Source organism: Mandrillus leucophaeus, unplaced genomic scaffold, assembly GCF_000951045.1.
Source record: "Mandrillus leucophaeus isolate KB7577 unplaced genomic scaffold, Mleu.le_1.0 Scaffold34, whole genome shotgun sequence".
In the NCBI taxonomy this organism is placed as follows: Eukaryota; Metazoa; Chordata; class Mammalia; order Primates; family Cercopithecidae; genus Mandrillus; species Mandrillus leucophaeus.
In genome coordinates, this window is record NW_012103587.1 from 1,185,874 (window position 1) to 1,201,863 (window position 15,990).

Genomic DNA, 15,990 nt, shown 5'->3' on the forward strand with positions numbered 1-15,990 from the left:
TCAGCAGTGGTAAGAACAGATGAGGGTTCCAGAAAAACAGAGCTTCTCCACCCCCGGCAGACGGGGAGCAAACAGCTTCTTCCGCCGTCATCCCCTCAACCCGTCCCCCCACTCTCCGTGTCAGTTCCACCTGAGCTCTGTCCCCTGCCTGGCCTGATGCTGCTGAGGCCGACCAAGCCCTCCATCGGGGGCTATGGGTGGGCAGCAGGGCTGGTCTCGCATTCCAAAGGGAGCCTGGGATTTGAGGAGCCTTTGTCGGGTGCACACAAGACCTTCAAACATTTAGGGGAGGGAAGGATTTGGGGATTTGGGGTCCCCAAAGGGCCCTCTGCTGCTGGGGGATCTTGGGACAACACCTGCCCTTTTCGTCCTCTGAGATCCCCTGCAGCCGTGAAGGAACACTGTCGGAAATGCCAGGGAGCCTCCCAGGAGGTTGAAAGTTAACTGAGCTGAACTTTGGAGCCTAGATTCAGGTCACGACCGACTTCCCTGACTCTGGGATCATTAACCTCCTTTGCCTTTAACCCCCAGCCCTTCCATCCTGTCCCCGAAAACCTGGGGAGCAGAAGGTGTCTCTGGAATGCCCCAGCCCTCGTCCTGGGGCACGATGCCAGGGGAGGGCAACAAACCTCAACCACATCAGGGATCTGGGCCTCTCCACCTGAGTCCAACCCTCCATCCTCTGTAGGGGAGGTCTCAGTGCACTTTTAAGGATGCCAACCCCATCAAATCATTCTTCTGCTTAAAATCTTCCAGTGACCACCTGAAGCTCTTGGAATAAAATCCAAAGGCCCTAGGATGGCCCAGGCAACCCTTATGGAGCCAGCTCCATGCACCCGCCCAGCCTCTCCCTGGGTCACTCGTGTATGCCCCAGGGCCTTTGCACTGGCTGCTCCTGCCACCTCCACGGCTTTCTCACGGATGTGCCTCGTCCTCCCTCTGGTCTTGGCTCAAGTGATAGCTCCTCAGAGAACCCTTCTTTGCCCGCCCCACCAAAGTGAACCCCCCGTCGCCCTGCCATCCCAGGGTTTGATCATCTTCATAGCTTTTGCCACCTCTGAAATTAGCTCCCTCATTCCACTGCTCATCGGCAGGTGTCTGGGGCCTGCTGGGCACCCTGGGCATCGTTGCCACCCGTCTGGGTCCCTGGTAAGGAGCTTGCAAAGGAAGAGGGGGCTGTGGGTTTAGCCCTGCACCCTCCCAAAAGAGGCTGGGGTATCCCCCTTGACACTCAGGCACACGCCCCCCACACTCTGTGCCAGGGCGGAGACGGTAGATTCTGCCACCATGCCCTGTGGTCTGGATTCCCCGACCCTACTTCTAATTTCTAAGGAAGGAGTTTCGTTCTGAAGAGTCAGGAGGCAGGAACTAGGAAGTGAAATTGACCAAGACAGGAAGTCCAGCCAGGAGGTCTGAGTCACAGACAGAGCGGAGAGACAGGCGCAGGGGCCCGGTGGCCACAGGGGTAGGTGCTTGGGGCTCCGCTCGGCTAATCCTGCTCTGGGCACCCATGGGGCAGCGTCCCACATGCTATCTGGGGGCCCGTGACGAGCTGTTCTTGTGGGGGCCAGGACTCAGCCTCCTCGGCTCAGGTGCTCCGGCCCTCAGGGAGGCCTGCGGCCCTGCTCAGATGCTCCCAAGCTGCTTTTCTCCAAGGGTCTGCAGATCTGCACCCACAGCCAGGACTCCAAGGGGACCACACCACCACCCACTTGCATCTGGGGATGTCGCCGCTGTTTTCTCTGGAAGTCAGCCCCCAACCCTGGAAACACACTCGCTCTCCCCACCCAGCCAGTCACCTCCAGCCTCGACGTTTCCCGCCCCTTCCATGAAGACTCACAGGCTGCCTGCCAGAGGGGGCATCGACCACCGCCCTCCAGCTGTCATTTTCCCTGAGACACTCAGCATGTTCTGCCCAAAACCCTATCAAAGTTGGGAGGAAAAGACCCAGCTGTCTTGGGCCTGAGTCATGCCACTTCCTCATTTCGGAAACCCCAAGCCCTGGGGGTGTTCCACATGGACGGTGCCTCCGCGTTGACACCCCTGACAGGCCGGGCACCTCCTGCGCGTCTTGTCAGGACTTCCCGAACTCCTGCCATCCTGAAATCCCATCGGGATGTTGGCTGGATAACATCACACCTGGACTTGCACCTCCCCACTCTTTTCTCTCCATCTACTCTTTCAAAAGTCAGCCTTGCTATCTGCCTTAGCCTCCGCATCAGCAATTACACCCGTAAATCATAGGTACAATGTGAACAAGCTACATCTTCTCCCAGCTCTCAAAAAAAACCCAGACTCATTAAGATGAAATAAAGTCACCTGCGTACAACCTGGCGCTGTCTCGCCTACCATTTCCGGACGTGCTACGTTACACCCTTCAATGTCACGTTTTCCTACAGAGCAGAGCCAAGCGGGAAGCCAGCCTGGGGGGTCAGACAGCCCACCCCATGCCCCATGTCCACTGCAGTGTGCTAGGTGAGCACTGGCTCTCCCTCTGGCCTTGGTCTTCTCCTGTGCAAAGCAAAAGTCGTGTGTATGCGTGCATGTGTACACATGCGTGTGGGGGGCCTGCCTCGCTCATGAGTACCAGCCTCGCCACGTGACAACAGGCATCGTTACGACCGCATCAACTGCCAGGTGCTCCTTCCCTGAGTCAGGAGCCATGTGGATGCGAATTCATGGGTCTCCCGCAGGAGGGAAGAGGGACTTGTCGATGCCTGATCTCATCTTCAAGGGTGCTGACAGGAGCAAGAGTGTGGTTCAGACCTTGCCCCTGTGTCTGGCTGTACCCCAAGTTCCTGCAGAAACCCCAACTTTCTCCTCCTTCCAAACCATCACAACAGACTGTTTGTCACAGATCCGGCCGGGAGGCCAACCAGCCCCAGACACGCGTCCTTCCCTAGTGGTCTCTCTCCAGACCACACGTGGTGACAGTCTCCTTGGACGCGAGCCCCGAGGCACCGCACCATCCCTGCCTGGTATGCCACCCCTCCTGAGTCACACACCCCTGACGGACAGCTGCACCAGGAAGTAGCCAGGCAGACCCAAACCCAGAAGCAGCAGCACTGCCTACTGGCCCGCCCACCCCACTGTAAGCTCTGGCAGCTTTGTGCGGCCAAGCACACAGGCGCTCCTCTTTCGGGGGGTCCATGGTGGGCAGAGCCCGAGGCTTTCCCTGTGGACATGTAATGGGGGAGGTCCTGCTCTCCAGGCTCCAGGACTGGGGGCTCACCCCTCCTCTTCCCACGCCTTAGATGCTTCATCCATAAAAGCCCGTCAGGCCAGCCCATGTGCATAGCAATGAGTGGTTCCTGCCTGGCTCCTGTGGAAAGTGGTAAGGCCACTAGGCAAGGCAGCTGGAGCTCCTGGGGGAGGCCTCTGGGGTCTGCCCGGGCTCACCGGAGCCACCAGGGCCTGGTCTTGCACGTCCTCCCACTGTGGGCCGCTCCCTGGAAGCCGGGAAAGACTGGCGGCCCGGAGGCGGGCCAGAGCTTACTCCTGGTCTAGAATGGTGTGACAGTGGTGTGACCAGGAGCCTCCCCACCCGCTCCACAGCAGGTTCTCTGCCGCCAGAGAAGAGGGCTGGGGCCTGGAGGAGCTGCCAGCAGAGCCGTGGGCCTCTCGCACAGCTGGGTTGGGCTTCCAAGCCAGGCCAGGCTGACCTTTCCCAGGGGAACCAAGTCCCTCATCCCAGCCCTGCTCCTGCCCTGCCCCTCCTTCCCCACGTGGCGCTGGGCCTGAGGGCAGGCGGCCAGCTCCCCAGAGCTGCCCAATTCCTGGGGAAGCTGCCTCCTGAACATTCTCGGTCCCCAGGCAGCGTGAGCCTCAGGGCAGGCAGCCACAGCCCCGTGCACGCAAGAAGGGAAGGTGCTCACTTGCCCACCCGAAACCCTACAGCCATGATGTCCCCAGCCCCTCCCCAGTGGCCTCCCATGCTCTACAGTAATAGTTAAACTCCATCCCAGGCTGGCAAGGCCAGGCTCCCGGTGGTCCCTCTACCTTCTGGGCTTCAATCACTTCTCACAGGGCTACACTGCCTCTGCCACGCGGCCTTTGCACATGCCTATCCTGCCTTTGTTATCTGGTCAACAGCTTGGCTCATGGACTAACTCATTCAGCCCTCACACCAACCCCATTCCTACTCTGCAAGTAGAATGCCTGGGTTCAAATCCCAGCTCTACCACTTCATAGCTGTGTGACCCTGGGCTGCGAACTAAACCTCTCTGGGCCTCAGTATCCTCATTTGAATAACAGAAGTAATAACAGCACCTACCTCCTAGTCAGGTTGGTAGAGATGAAGTGACTTCATACACACAAAGCTTCCAGCAGTGCCCGGCACGCAGGACGGCCTCCACGGTGTTATTGGGTGATATTCACTATTATTTCGTGCTCTGGGTGTCAGCCCCTTCCTCGGGGGAGCCCTCTGACTGGCGGCCCCCAGCACCATGGAGGTTCCTCCCATTGTCACTGTACATTTGCTTCGCCGGTGACTTACCTCTGACCCCTATCCCCTGGGCGAAGACAGAGGTGGCGGGGGGCTGAGGCCCCGAGGTGCAGGCACCTGCTCAGAGTCAGACTCTGCAGGAGGCAGACTCTGCAGGGACCCAAACCTAGGGAGCAAGGTCCGGAGACTGTGCCCTGAGCTGACAGCCTGCCACTTCTGAGTGCCTACTGTATACCAAGGACTGTACCTATGTGGCTCGCTCCGCCTTTAAGGCGCCCCTGGGAGATAGCATCTCTGCCTCATCTGAGAGTACGATGGAAACTGAGGGTGAAACAGATGGGCCAGGCCGAGGTCGGGGGCTAAGGAGCTGCTTGTGGCTACAAAGTGATGGGGAAGTCAGTATGCCCCAGATGGCACTGCCCTCGGCTCTTCCGCGTACGTTCACCAAAACCCCGTGAAGGGGGGTGTGCTGGGTTGGAGAGCATCCCCCAATGCTTCATGTCCACCAGAACCTATGATGTGACCTTATTTGGAAAAAGGATGTTTGCAGATGTGATCAAGTCAACGTGGGGTCATACTGGATTGGGATGGGTCCTTGTAAGAAGAGGGAAATGTGGACAGAGACACGCAGGGAGAAAGGCACACAAAGACGAAGGCAGAGCCTGCAGGGACACGGTCATGAGCCAAGGACCGCTAAGGCTGCCGGCAGGTGCCAGGGGCTGGGGGAGGTAAGGCAGGCTCCTCCCCAGAGCCTCTGGAGGGAATGCAGCCTCTCGGATGCCTTCAACTTGGACTTCTCATCTCCAGAAGAGTGAGAGAATATAGTTAAGCCACCCAGTTCATGACCCTTTATTATGGCAGCCACAGGAAACACACAGTGGGTGCTCCTTGACTCCCACTGTACAGATGAAGAAACTGAGGCACAGAGAGGTTGACCAGCTTGCCTGAGGTTACACAGCGGAAACATCCAGCGGTTGAGACTTGGTTTCTCCCGAGGGATGGGGCCCCACTGCTGCTCATCCTCCAGGGCCGTGCTGCTAAAGTCTTGCAGAGGCTTCAGGCAGGCTGGGGTCCGAAGGCCCTGGGGAAACCTGGCCACTTATCTGCCCAGGCTCCCTGAGGGAGGGGTGGGGCTGGCTCATTCCTGAGTGCCCCTGCCATACAGAGGGTTAGGCACTGTGTTGCTGAAATGATGGGTAAAGGATGGGCGGAGACCATCTGCCTCAGCAATAGCCGCTTCTCCAGTCCCTTTTCCTAACTCTTGGTTTTCTGGGCAGGGGCTCCAGAACTTTCCTAGCTTCTCCACCCCCACCTCCCTATATGGAGGAGTTGCTGGGGGCTGCCAGCACCTGTCTCCCCGCCCCACCCCCGCTCCCTCCTGCCACCGCCTGGAACACACAGCCATTAGCAGCCACCCTGAGCAGTAATTGTCCAGATTGCTGTAATTCACGGCAGACGAGCACGCTGCTGCTCACGGCATCATTACAAATGTCACTGAGCAGGGCCTCCGCGTGCACGGCCCCCAGGGGACTCTCACTGCCATCTCCACGGGCAGAACCCAGGATGAGCTCACTGTCGTCACTGAGGACCCAACCTTGAGATGGTGGGACACGGGCTCCTCTGTGCCGGTGAGTCATCCCCAGCCGTCCTCCCAGCCTCCGGATCTGCCCTTCCAGAAGGCAAAGAGAGGGCAGGCGCTGTCTCCCAGTTCTCAGGCAATGGGGGGGGGGGGGGTCACTGGTGAAGAGGTGGTGGTGACAGCAGGAGACATGAGAGGGGATGGAGAGGCGGTGGAACCTCGGGCTGACCATTTGGGTACGTCCACGTGGAGTCCTCCTATGGGTGGGTGCTCTGGGCAATCTCCCAGCCAACAGGCTAAGATCCCAGGGACTCACGTATGATTAAAAATCTCATATAATTTTACACAAATGCTCACAGCAGCACTCTTCACAACAGCCACATGGAAACAACCTGCACGTCCCCAAGAGATGAACGACCGACAAAATGTGGTCTGCGCAGGTGATGGAATATTATTCAGCCATACAAAGCTACTCAGATGAACCTCAGAACCATCACGCTCCGAGAAAGGAGCCAGACACAAAAGGCCACACACTGTAGGATGCCATTCATTGGAAACGCCCGGAACAGGCCAATCCACAGAGACAGAGAGTGCATTAGTGGCTGCCAGGGGCTGGCAGGGTTGGGGCGGGGCCCTGGGAGGGACTGCTAATGGGTATGGGATTTCCATCTGGGGTGAGAAAAAGTTCCGGAACTAGACAGTGGGGAGGGTTGCACACCAATGCAGATGTACTCAATGCCACTGAGATGTTCACTTTCCAGTGGTTAGAATGGTGAGCTTCAGGTTATGTGTATCGTATCAAAATTAAATAAAAGGCGGGGGGAATCACACGGTCTCAGTAAAGCTTCTTTTGCAGCCTATAATGAAATACACACCAGAAACCACCAAGTGGACATTTAAGACACAGAAACAACTTGGCCTCTCTGGGGGCTGACAGCAGCCCCAGGCCCTACCAGCTGGATACGTGCCCAGGCCCCACTGGCATGCCTCTTGCCCACCACACACAGAGCCGGACCCACTGCAGCGGCAGGCGGGCCCTCCTTCCTGAAAGGTGTAAGGGTCTCTCTGGGTCCAGGCTCACCTCAGCCTGGGAGGTGGAGGGCAGAGGGCCCCTGGAGGAGCTCTGAGGGCGAGGGGCAGGGTCCCGGGGTGAGGGCGGGGGCTATGGGGGTCTTCTCAGGGCTGTGGGGACCCTCAGCACCTCCCACAACTATAGTGGAGGGCGGGTCCGGGTCCAGAAGCCCCGTGCTCCAGCCTGTTCTCAGATACACCTGCCCTTATGTGCCAGGAGCGTTCGCTATAAAGGGCCTTTGTTCCCTCCGTAAGTCACGACCTGGAGCTTTCTGTACAAAGAAACCGCACGTCACAGACAGCCTCAACTCCAGCAGGGCCACGGGACCAAGCACGGGGCGGGGACAGGGACTAGGGGCCTGGGCCAGCTCCCGGCCGCACACACCAGCTCCGGTACCCGTGGCACTCCTTGGCCTCTGCTTCCTGGCTCCTCGCCCACAAACAGGGACATGGGCGGGGACAGGAACATGCGCCACCTCTTAGATAACTGAGAGCGAGCGCGCCGTGGGAGCCAGGTGCCGCCCCGGCCTCAGCAGTGCTGCCAGTGATGCCCCAGCTCCCACAGCCCCTGCCCTAGGCCAGGTACAGGTGAGGGACGGGGGAGATTCGCTCCCACTCAGCCCACTGTGGGCCCTCACACAGGGTTATCTGATTCCTCACAGCCAACCTGGATGCCCCTCCCACTTAACAGACGGGCAAATGGAGGCCCAGAGTCAGGTCACTGTGCTGGGAAGTAAAGAACTTGGCCAGGAGACAGCACAGCTGAGACGGTCTCCGGCTTAGGAGGAACTGGGCCCCAGCCTCCGCCGTGCTGCACATCACAAGGCCACCTGCAAACTGGGAATGGCTTCCGCTGCCAGCACCAACGCCTGCTGGCTCCCTGCCACGTGACCCGCTCCCACGACTGTCCCCAGCAGCCTAGGTGTCCCCATCCACTCCAGAACCCGTCATCACCCAGACTGGGTGCTCAAACCTAAGACAGGTTTCCAAAGCCCCAGCACACTTGAGCCCAGATGGGGCCTTTGGGGCTCTGCCTAAGGGCTGGACAAACGCCCTGCAGGTCTCCCTGACCCCAGGACTCTTCCGAAATGGCCGCCGGCAAGCTCTGACTGTCCTGAGGCACCCAGGTGTGCTGCTGCTGCTCTGTCCCCAAGGCCAAGAGGTGCTGGCCACAGAGATCACCCAGAAGCCACTCGCTGACTACATGCACAGCACAGGCTGTGTCTCTCTGGGCTGTGCCCTCAAGTCACAAAGCCTAGCCTGACAGTGCAGCTGCACAGACCCATTTTCAGGAGGGTAAAACTGAGGCTCCACGGTGACAAGCCTGAGAACAGCCCGGAACCAGAGCCTCACCAGAGGCCTCACCACAGTCCCTGGTTCAAGGCCAAATGTGTCAACACCCTCCCCAGCACGCGAGTTTCAAGCGCCCTGGACGCAAACCAACAAGGCTTAAAGCCGTGCACACCCCTCACCTTTCTTGGCTGTTTCCATTTCTTCTTCCGTCCAGCGAGAACTCTCATTCAGCTCCATGGAGGCTGAAAAGAAGACGCCAGGTGATTGGCAGGAGCCGGGAAAGGAGGCACTTTGCCTTCCGCCCTTTTCTCTCCTTTGAGCCAGGGAGGGAGTGGACTAGGCCTTGACGGTGTCACCCCACGGCTCTGAATCCCATGGGAAGGCCACATTTCAGGCGCCCCTCCCCAGCCAGTACCCATCGTGGCACCTGACTCCTGAGCCTTTATGCTGGGCTGGGGCTGTGCTGGGCAGTCCCACATGCCGTTGGTCGGGGCCAACCTCCACACAAGCCGCCCAGGTCGGGGCACCTGCCATCACCCCATTTTATAGAAGGTGACACTGAAGCAGTCAAGGGCCTTGATCATGACTGCCTCTGCCTGTACTCTGTTGGGAAAGCAGTCACCTGGTGACTTGGTGACCGTGGGACATGAGCTTCAGGTGGGCCAGGACCTCACCTGACCGAGTACCCTCTCGGAGCCCAGCTCTTCCATGACTGTGGGGCTGTCCCATCACGGCAGGATGCTTAGCAACCCTGGACTCTGCACGCTGGATGCCAGCGGCTCCGCTCCAACTGTGACAATCAAAACTGTTCACAGACATTGCCAGGCGTCCCCCAGTGGGGGAGTAAAATCGCCCATGGTGGAGAAGCCCTACCCCAGAGGGTAATTTTCGTACCCCCCACCCATCCAGTACAAGGAGGGGCCTCTGGTGTCACTGGGAAGGGACACAGCCTGGCCTTGGGGTTGGCTGGAGGTGGCTGTGTCTCTGCTGTGGCACTATTTTTGGGTCTGTCTGCCGAGCTCCCCTGGATGTGAGCCCTGGTCCTTCTTCTCCAGTTGCTTAAGACCTGTGAGTGGGGTGGGTGCGAGGGATGTCAGTTCATGGAATCAGCGCCTGGAACTGTGCCAGGCGGAGTATGTGTCCAATAGAGGCTGGCTGAGGAGTGGAGGAAGGTTCCAGCAGAAGAGGGGAGACGGCCCCCACCCCCATGGGCAGCCCCATCACCCCTGACAGGCCAGAACCACCCCAGCCTCCCCTATCTCTGCAGCCACAGCCTGGGCCTCTCTGGGACCTCATCGATGCTCCCGTTCCTCCCCACAGGACTCCCAGAGGAAGCCTACAGAAGCCAGCGGTGCCAGGGATGCCGGGGTGCTGAGGGTGCCCGGTGCCAAAAGAGATGTGGAAGGCCCAGGAGTGTGTTTTCCACCCTGCGGCTGAGCCCTCAGCATCAGCCTTGGGTCCGAGAGCATTATCCCCAGAGATCAGGCAGGAAGAAAGCCCTTTCCCTTTCACCCTGGGCCTCCAAGTACACTGCCACCAAAGGGCGGCTGGAAAATACCTACAGGAGCTACACAGGCTCTGTGGCCAATGGGGCTGAGCTCTAATCCCAGCTACACTGAATTTTTTTTTTTTTTTTTTTTGAGACGGAGTCGCGCACTGTCGCCCAGGCTGGAGTGCATTGGCACGATCTCGGATCACTGCAAGCTCCGCCTCCCGGGTTTATGCCATTCTCCTGCCTCAGCCTCCCAAGTAGCTGGGACTACAGGCATCTGCCACCAAGCCCGGCTAATTTTTTGTATTTTTAGTAGAGACAGGGTTTCATCGTGTTTGCCAGGATGGTCTCAATCTCCTGACCTCATGATCTGCCCGCCTCGGCCTCCCAAAGTGCTGGGATTACAGGCGTGAGCCACCGTGCCCGGCCAGCTACACTGAAATTTTTAGAGAGGCCATGTTTCCTCTCTGAGCTTCAAGTGGGCCATTTACGAAATAGGTCCAAACTACATCCCATGGGAAGAAGAGACAGGTGTGTGAGCCGGACCCTAGGGGACGGTGGGGCTCTGTGAGAGATGAAGCAGCATCTCCACCCTGAGGATGAGCCCTGGCAGGTGGGGCTTCGGCCTGAGCGCTTGGCCCCTGGGTGGGTTCCCGCAGTGGTTGGAGGGCTGGAGCCTAACAGCTAAACAAAGTAGAGACAACAGGCGCACACCGCTGCCCCCTGTGGCGAATCTTGGGAACTGCCACTGACATCATCTCTTACTTTTTTCCACTTTCTGGGAGGGCAATGAGGGATGAACACCCTTCTCAACAGAAGGGGAAGCCGAGGCCCACGGAAGTGAAGGTACAAACCCAGATGCCTACCAGGGTGGAGGCTGGGTGGGGACAAGTAGAGCCCATGACATTCTAAGAAGGGGTGCTGGTTACTTGGCTCCCAACAACTGCCACCTCGTGGCAACCTGGGCCACGCGTGGCCAGATCTTCTGTTTTAAAAACGACAACCAAAAAATCCAGAATTGGTCATTGGGTTTTTTATGTGACATCTTCATGCTCTGAAATCACTTTGGTTGAAGCCACTGAGCTCTTCCTACACCCCAGGCACTGTTCTAGGTGCTTCTCACATAGCAAGTGACTACAACTCTCCCTCCATGTTTAGAGGTAACCACCGATTTCTCCCACTGAGAACATGAGGACCTTGAGGCACAGAAAGGTTCAGGAATTCCCTCTGGGTCACACAGCACATCCAGTAATTAGCACTGGGATTTGACCTCAACCATGACTTACGTCAGCCCCTTGGCAGTTGCCAATTAACTCAAATTGCACGAAACTTTCATATGAGTGCAACCCGCCATGTCTCCAGCCCCTCCCCCACCTGCATCCTGGCCCCTGGCTCACCTAGCTCGGCACTCTGCTGGGGGGTGATGGCCTCCTCACTGTTGGCCTCATTAGCCATTGAGCGGGTGATGCGGCCTTTGCGTCTCCCCTGGCTGTTGGCAGTTTTGCGGCCTTTGGAGGCCACGGCCTCCTTCTCGTCGTTGTCCTCCCCTGAGGTGTCGTCTGTCTTCTCCCTACAGGCCAGAGAGGGGAGACAGGATGGTTTCACCTGAGCCGGGAAATCAAACGGCCACTGGAGGAGACCGTTTCTTCAGCTGGATTTGCACTGCCTGCCAGCAGTGGCGCTAATCAGATGCTAAGAAAGACGGGGAGAGGCCTAAGGTGAGGGTGGCCGGGGGTGGTCTGCAGGGCCTCCCCGTTCACCAGACGTGGGAGTACAGCTGGCAGAACAATGCCAGGCTATTTCTCAAAAGGGAGTTGCGGCCAGGTGTGCTGGGTCACACCTGTAATCTCAGCAGTTTGGGAGGCCAAAGTTGGAGGATCGCTTGAGCCCAGGAGTTTAAGACCAGCCTGGGAAACATAGCAAGACCCCATTTCTACAAAAGAAAAATATCAGAAAATTAGCCAGGTGTGGTGGCATATGCTGATGGTCCCAGCTGCTTGGAAGGCTAAGGCAGGGGGATCTCTTGAGCCTGGGAGGTCGAGGCTGCAGTGAGCCATGATTATACCACTGCACTCCAGCCTGGGCGACAGAACAAGATCCTGTCTCAAAAAAAAAAAAAAAAAAAGGATAGGGGGTGTAACCTGGGCTATCAACTACTTAATTCACCAATAAGGCCATGTAGACAGGTAGTTAATTGGCTGGCTATTTTATTCCCCCAAATGGGAGGTACTGGGAACTTTCCTTCTGGGCTGGTGGCTATCTGCAAGACCATTTTATGCACCAAATAGATACTGTCTGCAAGACTATTTGGTGAACTAAATGGAGGTGTGGGCTGGCAGCAATTTACAGGGCCATTTTATTCACCACAGAGGAGCTATTTCCAGAGGGGCTCTATAAGAGGCAATACATTGGCCTTCAGTATTATCAAGGGCCAGGTGTCTTAGGCATTGGCAGGAGGAAACTCTCTTGCCGGTTTTATGCAGGCCTAGCCTGCAGGCCTAGTTGAGGTGTGTGGGGGTGCTCGCAACCTCGATACACAAGCTGGGGCTCTTGCAGAAGCAACTGGGGAGAGTTTTACTGCGGGAGGCTCAGACTGATCACCTCCACCTTCCCATTCATCTTCCTGAAAGGCCCTTGCTGGAAGTGTCTGGGAGACGGGGTGAGGAAGCCAGATGTTCTCTGAAGCCAAATTCCAGAGCCCATTACAGGTACCTGGCGCTAAGTCGTGCCGCCCCCCTTTCTCCAGCTGGCTGCACTCCCACAGCCCCTGGCAGGCACAGGAGGCCGTCACGGCCCCCACGGTGAGGCTGTGCCTTGATCTGCAAGAACTCACACTGCCATCAATGATTCTAAAGGTGACAGCAGCCGCCTGCACACCTAGTCCTTCCAGGAGTGCCTCTGATCCCCCCTTCCCCCTTCCTGGCGCCTCAGGAGGCAAGAGCGGGAGGAGGAGGGGAGGCAGAGAGTTCCAAAGTCATTGCCTGGATTTATTAGCTCAGGAGTGGAGCTCAAATGAGCTATCAGTCTCTAAAGTCTCCAGAGGGTTGGAGAAAGAAAGGGAGAGCGGATACGGGGGGGAGCCGGGAAGGAGGAGGAGGGCGATGGGAGGGCTTCTGGAAGGGGGGCTGTCAGGGGCAGACAAGCAGAAAGCCCTCTCCCCTGCTCACAGGCAATTAGTGGACGCCCCACCCATCTCTACAAAGGGCTCCCCAGACCCGTGTGCCACCTAGGTTGGGTCAGCAGCCGGGCCCTGCAGGGGACAGCGGGCTGCCTTACTTGAGGAGGTCTTCCTTGTCGTTCTCCACCTCCGGCTTCTCCTCCTCCTTCTCCGCCTCCTTTTCCTTCTCCTTCTCATCTTTCTCCTCCTGGCTGCTGCGGGGCATGGGCTGCTGCTGCTGCTGCTGTTGCTGCTGCTGTCAGACCCCGGGGGAGGGCAGAGGGGAGTGGGGAGGGAAGGAAACCATGAACAGGTGAATCTCTGCACCTGGGCTCAGCCTGAGCTGGGGAGGAGGAAAAAAACACGTGGGGTCCACCCAGAAGAGGCCGTAAACAACCGGGAAGCCAGGCCCCACTGGCATGAGCTGGGGAGAGGCACCGCCTGGGGTCCTGCCGCCCTAGGGGCCTGGGTAGGCGGAGTTGGGGTGAGGGGCAGGAAGCACTGGTGTCAGAAGTGCTGGTTTCAATTCCTGCCCTTTCCACACAGTGGCTGTGTGCGCTTGGATGAGGGTCTTAACCTCTCTGTGCTGATTCCTTTGCCTTGGCAACGTGAGTATGTGCCTCAGCTGAGCCTCAGCTGAGGGCTGGGAGGTTGAGAGAATCCTCGCCATGCTTACATGCGCATCTGGCCCGGATATTTAAGAGGGGCAGAAGTGATCCGGGCCCCAGAGGTGCCCTGGTGAGCCTCAGCAGGGGTGCCTGAGCATCTGGGAAGGTGGGGACACACCCCTGATGCCCCAGCCCTGCCCCCACCAGAGCTGAGGGCACCTCTCTAAGCCTCTGTCTCTGAGTCTGTACAACGGGGAGGTGGGGGGATGCCCCTGATTCCCCAGAGCCCAGGAAGGCCCCAGGCCTGCGTGGAGGTGGCCGCTCCTGCTGTCTCCCTCGCATGCTGGCACCCCAGGGGGACAGAACAAGCCCATTTTACAGAGCAGATCAGAGAGGCTGGGAGCCAAGCCAGCCTCCTAACTTGGGCCTCTTCCTGTTGTCTGCCTCCCCAACCTGTCCCAGCCACTCTGGGCCTGCCGCCCCTCCCCTCACCGACATAGAGGAAGGAGTGTGAGCTCCTCCCCGCACTGCCTCCCGATTTCCTTTCATCCCGCCTGATTTCTTTTAAAGCACACACTGATTTTCTTGGACACCCCAAGGTCCTCCCTGCAGGCAGCTGCCAAACCAGACCATCTTTCCATCCCTTTGAGCCAAGCGAAATAAAAATAAACCCCAAAGCCTTTTAATGTGTACCAGGGGCACACACACCAATGTTTCAAACCAGGGAGCGAGAACTCCAAGCAGATAGAAGAGGAGGGGTCGGGAAGGTGAGAGAGGCCCCTTCTCCGGCCTTTCCTTCCTGCCAGGAACAGGCGCGGGCCCTGCACACAACGCTCTCTCCAGCCTCTTTTCATTTAGGATGGGGCAGAGAAACAGAGCAAGGGTCTCACGGCTGCAGGCAACCGTGGGCTCTCTGAGGCTGCTGCTGGGTCCAGGGCAGAACCTCGGGCCTGCATCTGCCTCTCTTCCCCAGGAATCCCACGCCACCGTGTTCTGTAAGAGGAGCCAGGAAGGGGCAGAGTGGCCCAATGACTTGGAACAGTCTCCCCGCCCCAGGTTGCTGCTGATTCCCCAACAGGTGTCCGGCATTCTGGGACCAGCCTGTTCTCCCTCTCCTGACCTCAAACCCTCAAACGTAACCTTTAAACAGCCGCCAGGTGAAGACTCTTTTGGAGGCAGAAGCTGGGGCAGGAGGTTTTTTAGGCTTGTTCCTACAGTGTCCTTTCTGTCCACATTTGCCTGATGTGGGCAGAGGTGGGGACCTGGGGAGGGAGCCCTGCCCCCTGGGCTGCCCGGCCTGGATGCCGTCTCCCTGGGTCAGATGTCCCTGGCAACAGCCCAGGGCCGGAGTCTGGGCAGGGCCGGGGCTTTTGAATCACATGGAGCTTGGTGTCTCCTGAGACCACACTCAGCTACGTCTGTGCCAAGAAGTCCCCACCTGGGCTGCAGCATCCCTCCTGATGGGAGCAGCGGCCACGGAGCCTCCTTCCCGGAGCATCTGCCCGTTCGCCCCTGCGTCTAGGCTGGTGGGGGCTCCATGACCCCCTGGGGCCTCACCCATGGACCCACAAAGCAGGTTAATGTCTGCCCTGGCATGGCCAGTAAATGCAGCTCCACACCCATCAGGCCACAGGCAGGGGCCCGTCAGGAGAGGGGTGCGCCTGGGCCAGGCCCTGAGCTACGAACCTTCCCCACTGGAGCTCTCCTCCGAGTCCTCAGAAAAGCCCAAGGAGGAAGAGGCTGGTGCAGAGGAGAAAATCCCCACAGATCCCCGAGAGCTGACTATACACCCAGCACTGTGCTGTCCATTTTACATGGGCCGGCTCCTGGCCCCTCTGAAGTCCTGATGGAGATGAAAACACCATGAGTAACAGTGACCCAGAGGGATGTCACGGCGGGTCACCCACCCCCTGCACCACACCAAGTACTTTGCAAACACTATTCCAGCCTCAGAAATAGGAGAGCCATGATCACTGGCCACATTCTGCAGAGGAGGAAACTGAGGCTCAGAGAGGCAAAGCTTCAAGGTCTCGGAGCAAAGAAGGTTGACAGCCCAGCATGTGGGGGATGTGACCCTGCTGTCCCCAAAGCCCCAGCTGAGAGTCTCAGCCAACCCCCGGCCAGGATCTAGGGTTTGTGTTCTGCAGAGTCGCCAGCCCGCCCCGTCTACCTGTCCTACCTGCCCCCTACTCCACACTCTACAAGCCCTGCCAGGGCCTGCCCACAACCCCCTCTCTCCTGGATGGTCAACCCCCATGTCTCCGTGTTCGATCGCTCACGGTGCCACATGCCTGGCTCCATCCCACGTGGTCTCCCCTACCCACTCACCCGTCCATCTTACAGAAG

General features: G+C 58.4%; 1 protein-coding gene across 1 annotated transcript in view; it reads right to left on the bottom strand.

The window, feature by feature from the left end:
• NCOR2 (nuclear receptor corepressor 2) overlaps positions 1 to 15,990 on the bottom strand; it is a 210,424-nt gene that overhangs the window by 82,377 nt on the left and 112,057 nt on the right. The window contains exons 16-18 of the mRNA XM_011988891.1: positions 13,156 to 13,292; positions 11,277 to 11,449; positions 8,567 to 8,629 (exon numbers count right to left, since the gene is read on the bottom strand). Of these exons, the coding sequence (XP_011844281.1) occupies positions 8,567 to 8,629; positions 11,277 to 11,449; positions 13,156 to 13,292 (373 nt within the window). The remainder of the gene's footprint in view (positions 1 to 8,566; positions 8,630 to 11,276; positions 11,450 to 13,155; positions 13,293 to 15,990) is intronic.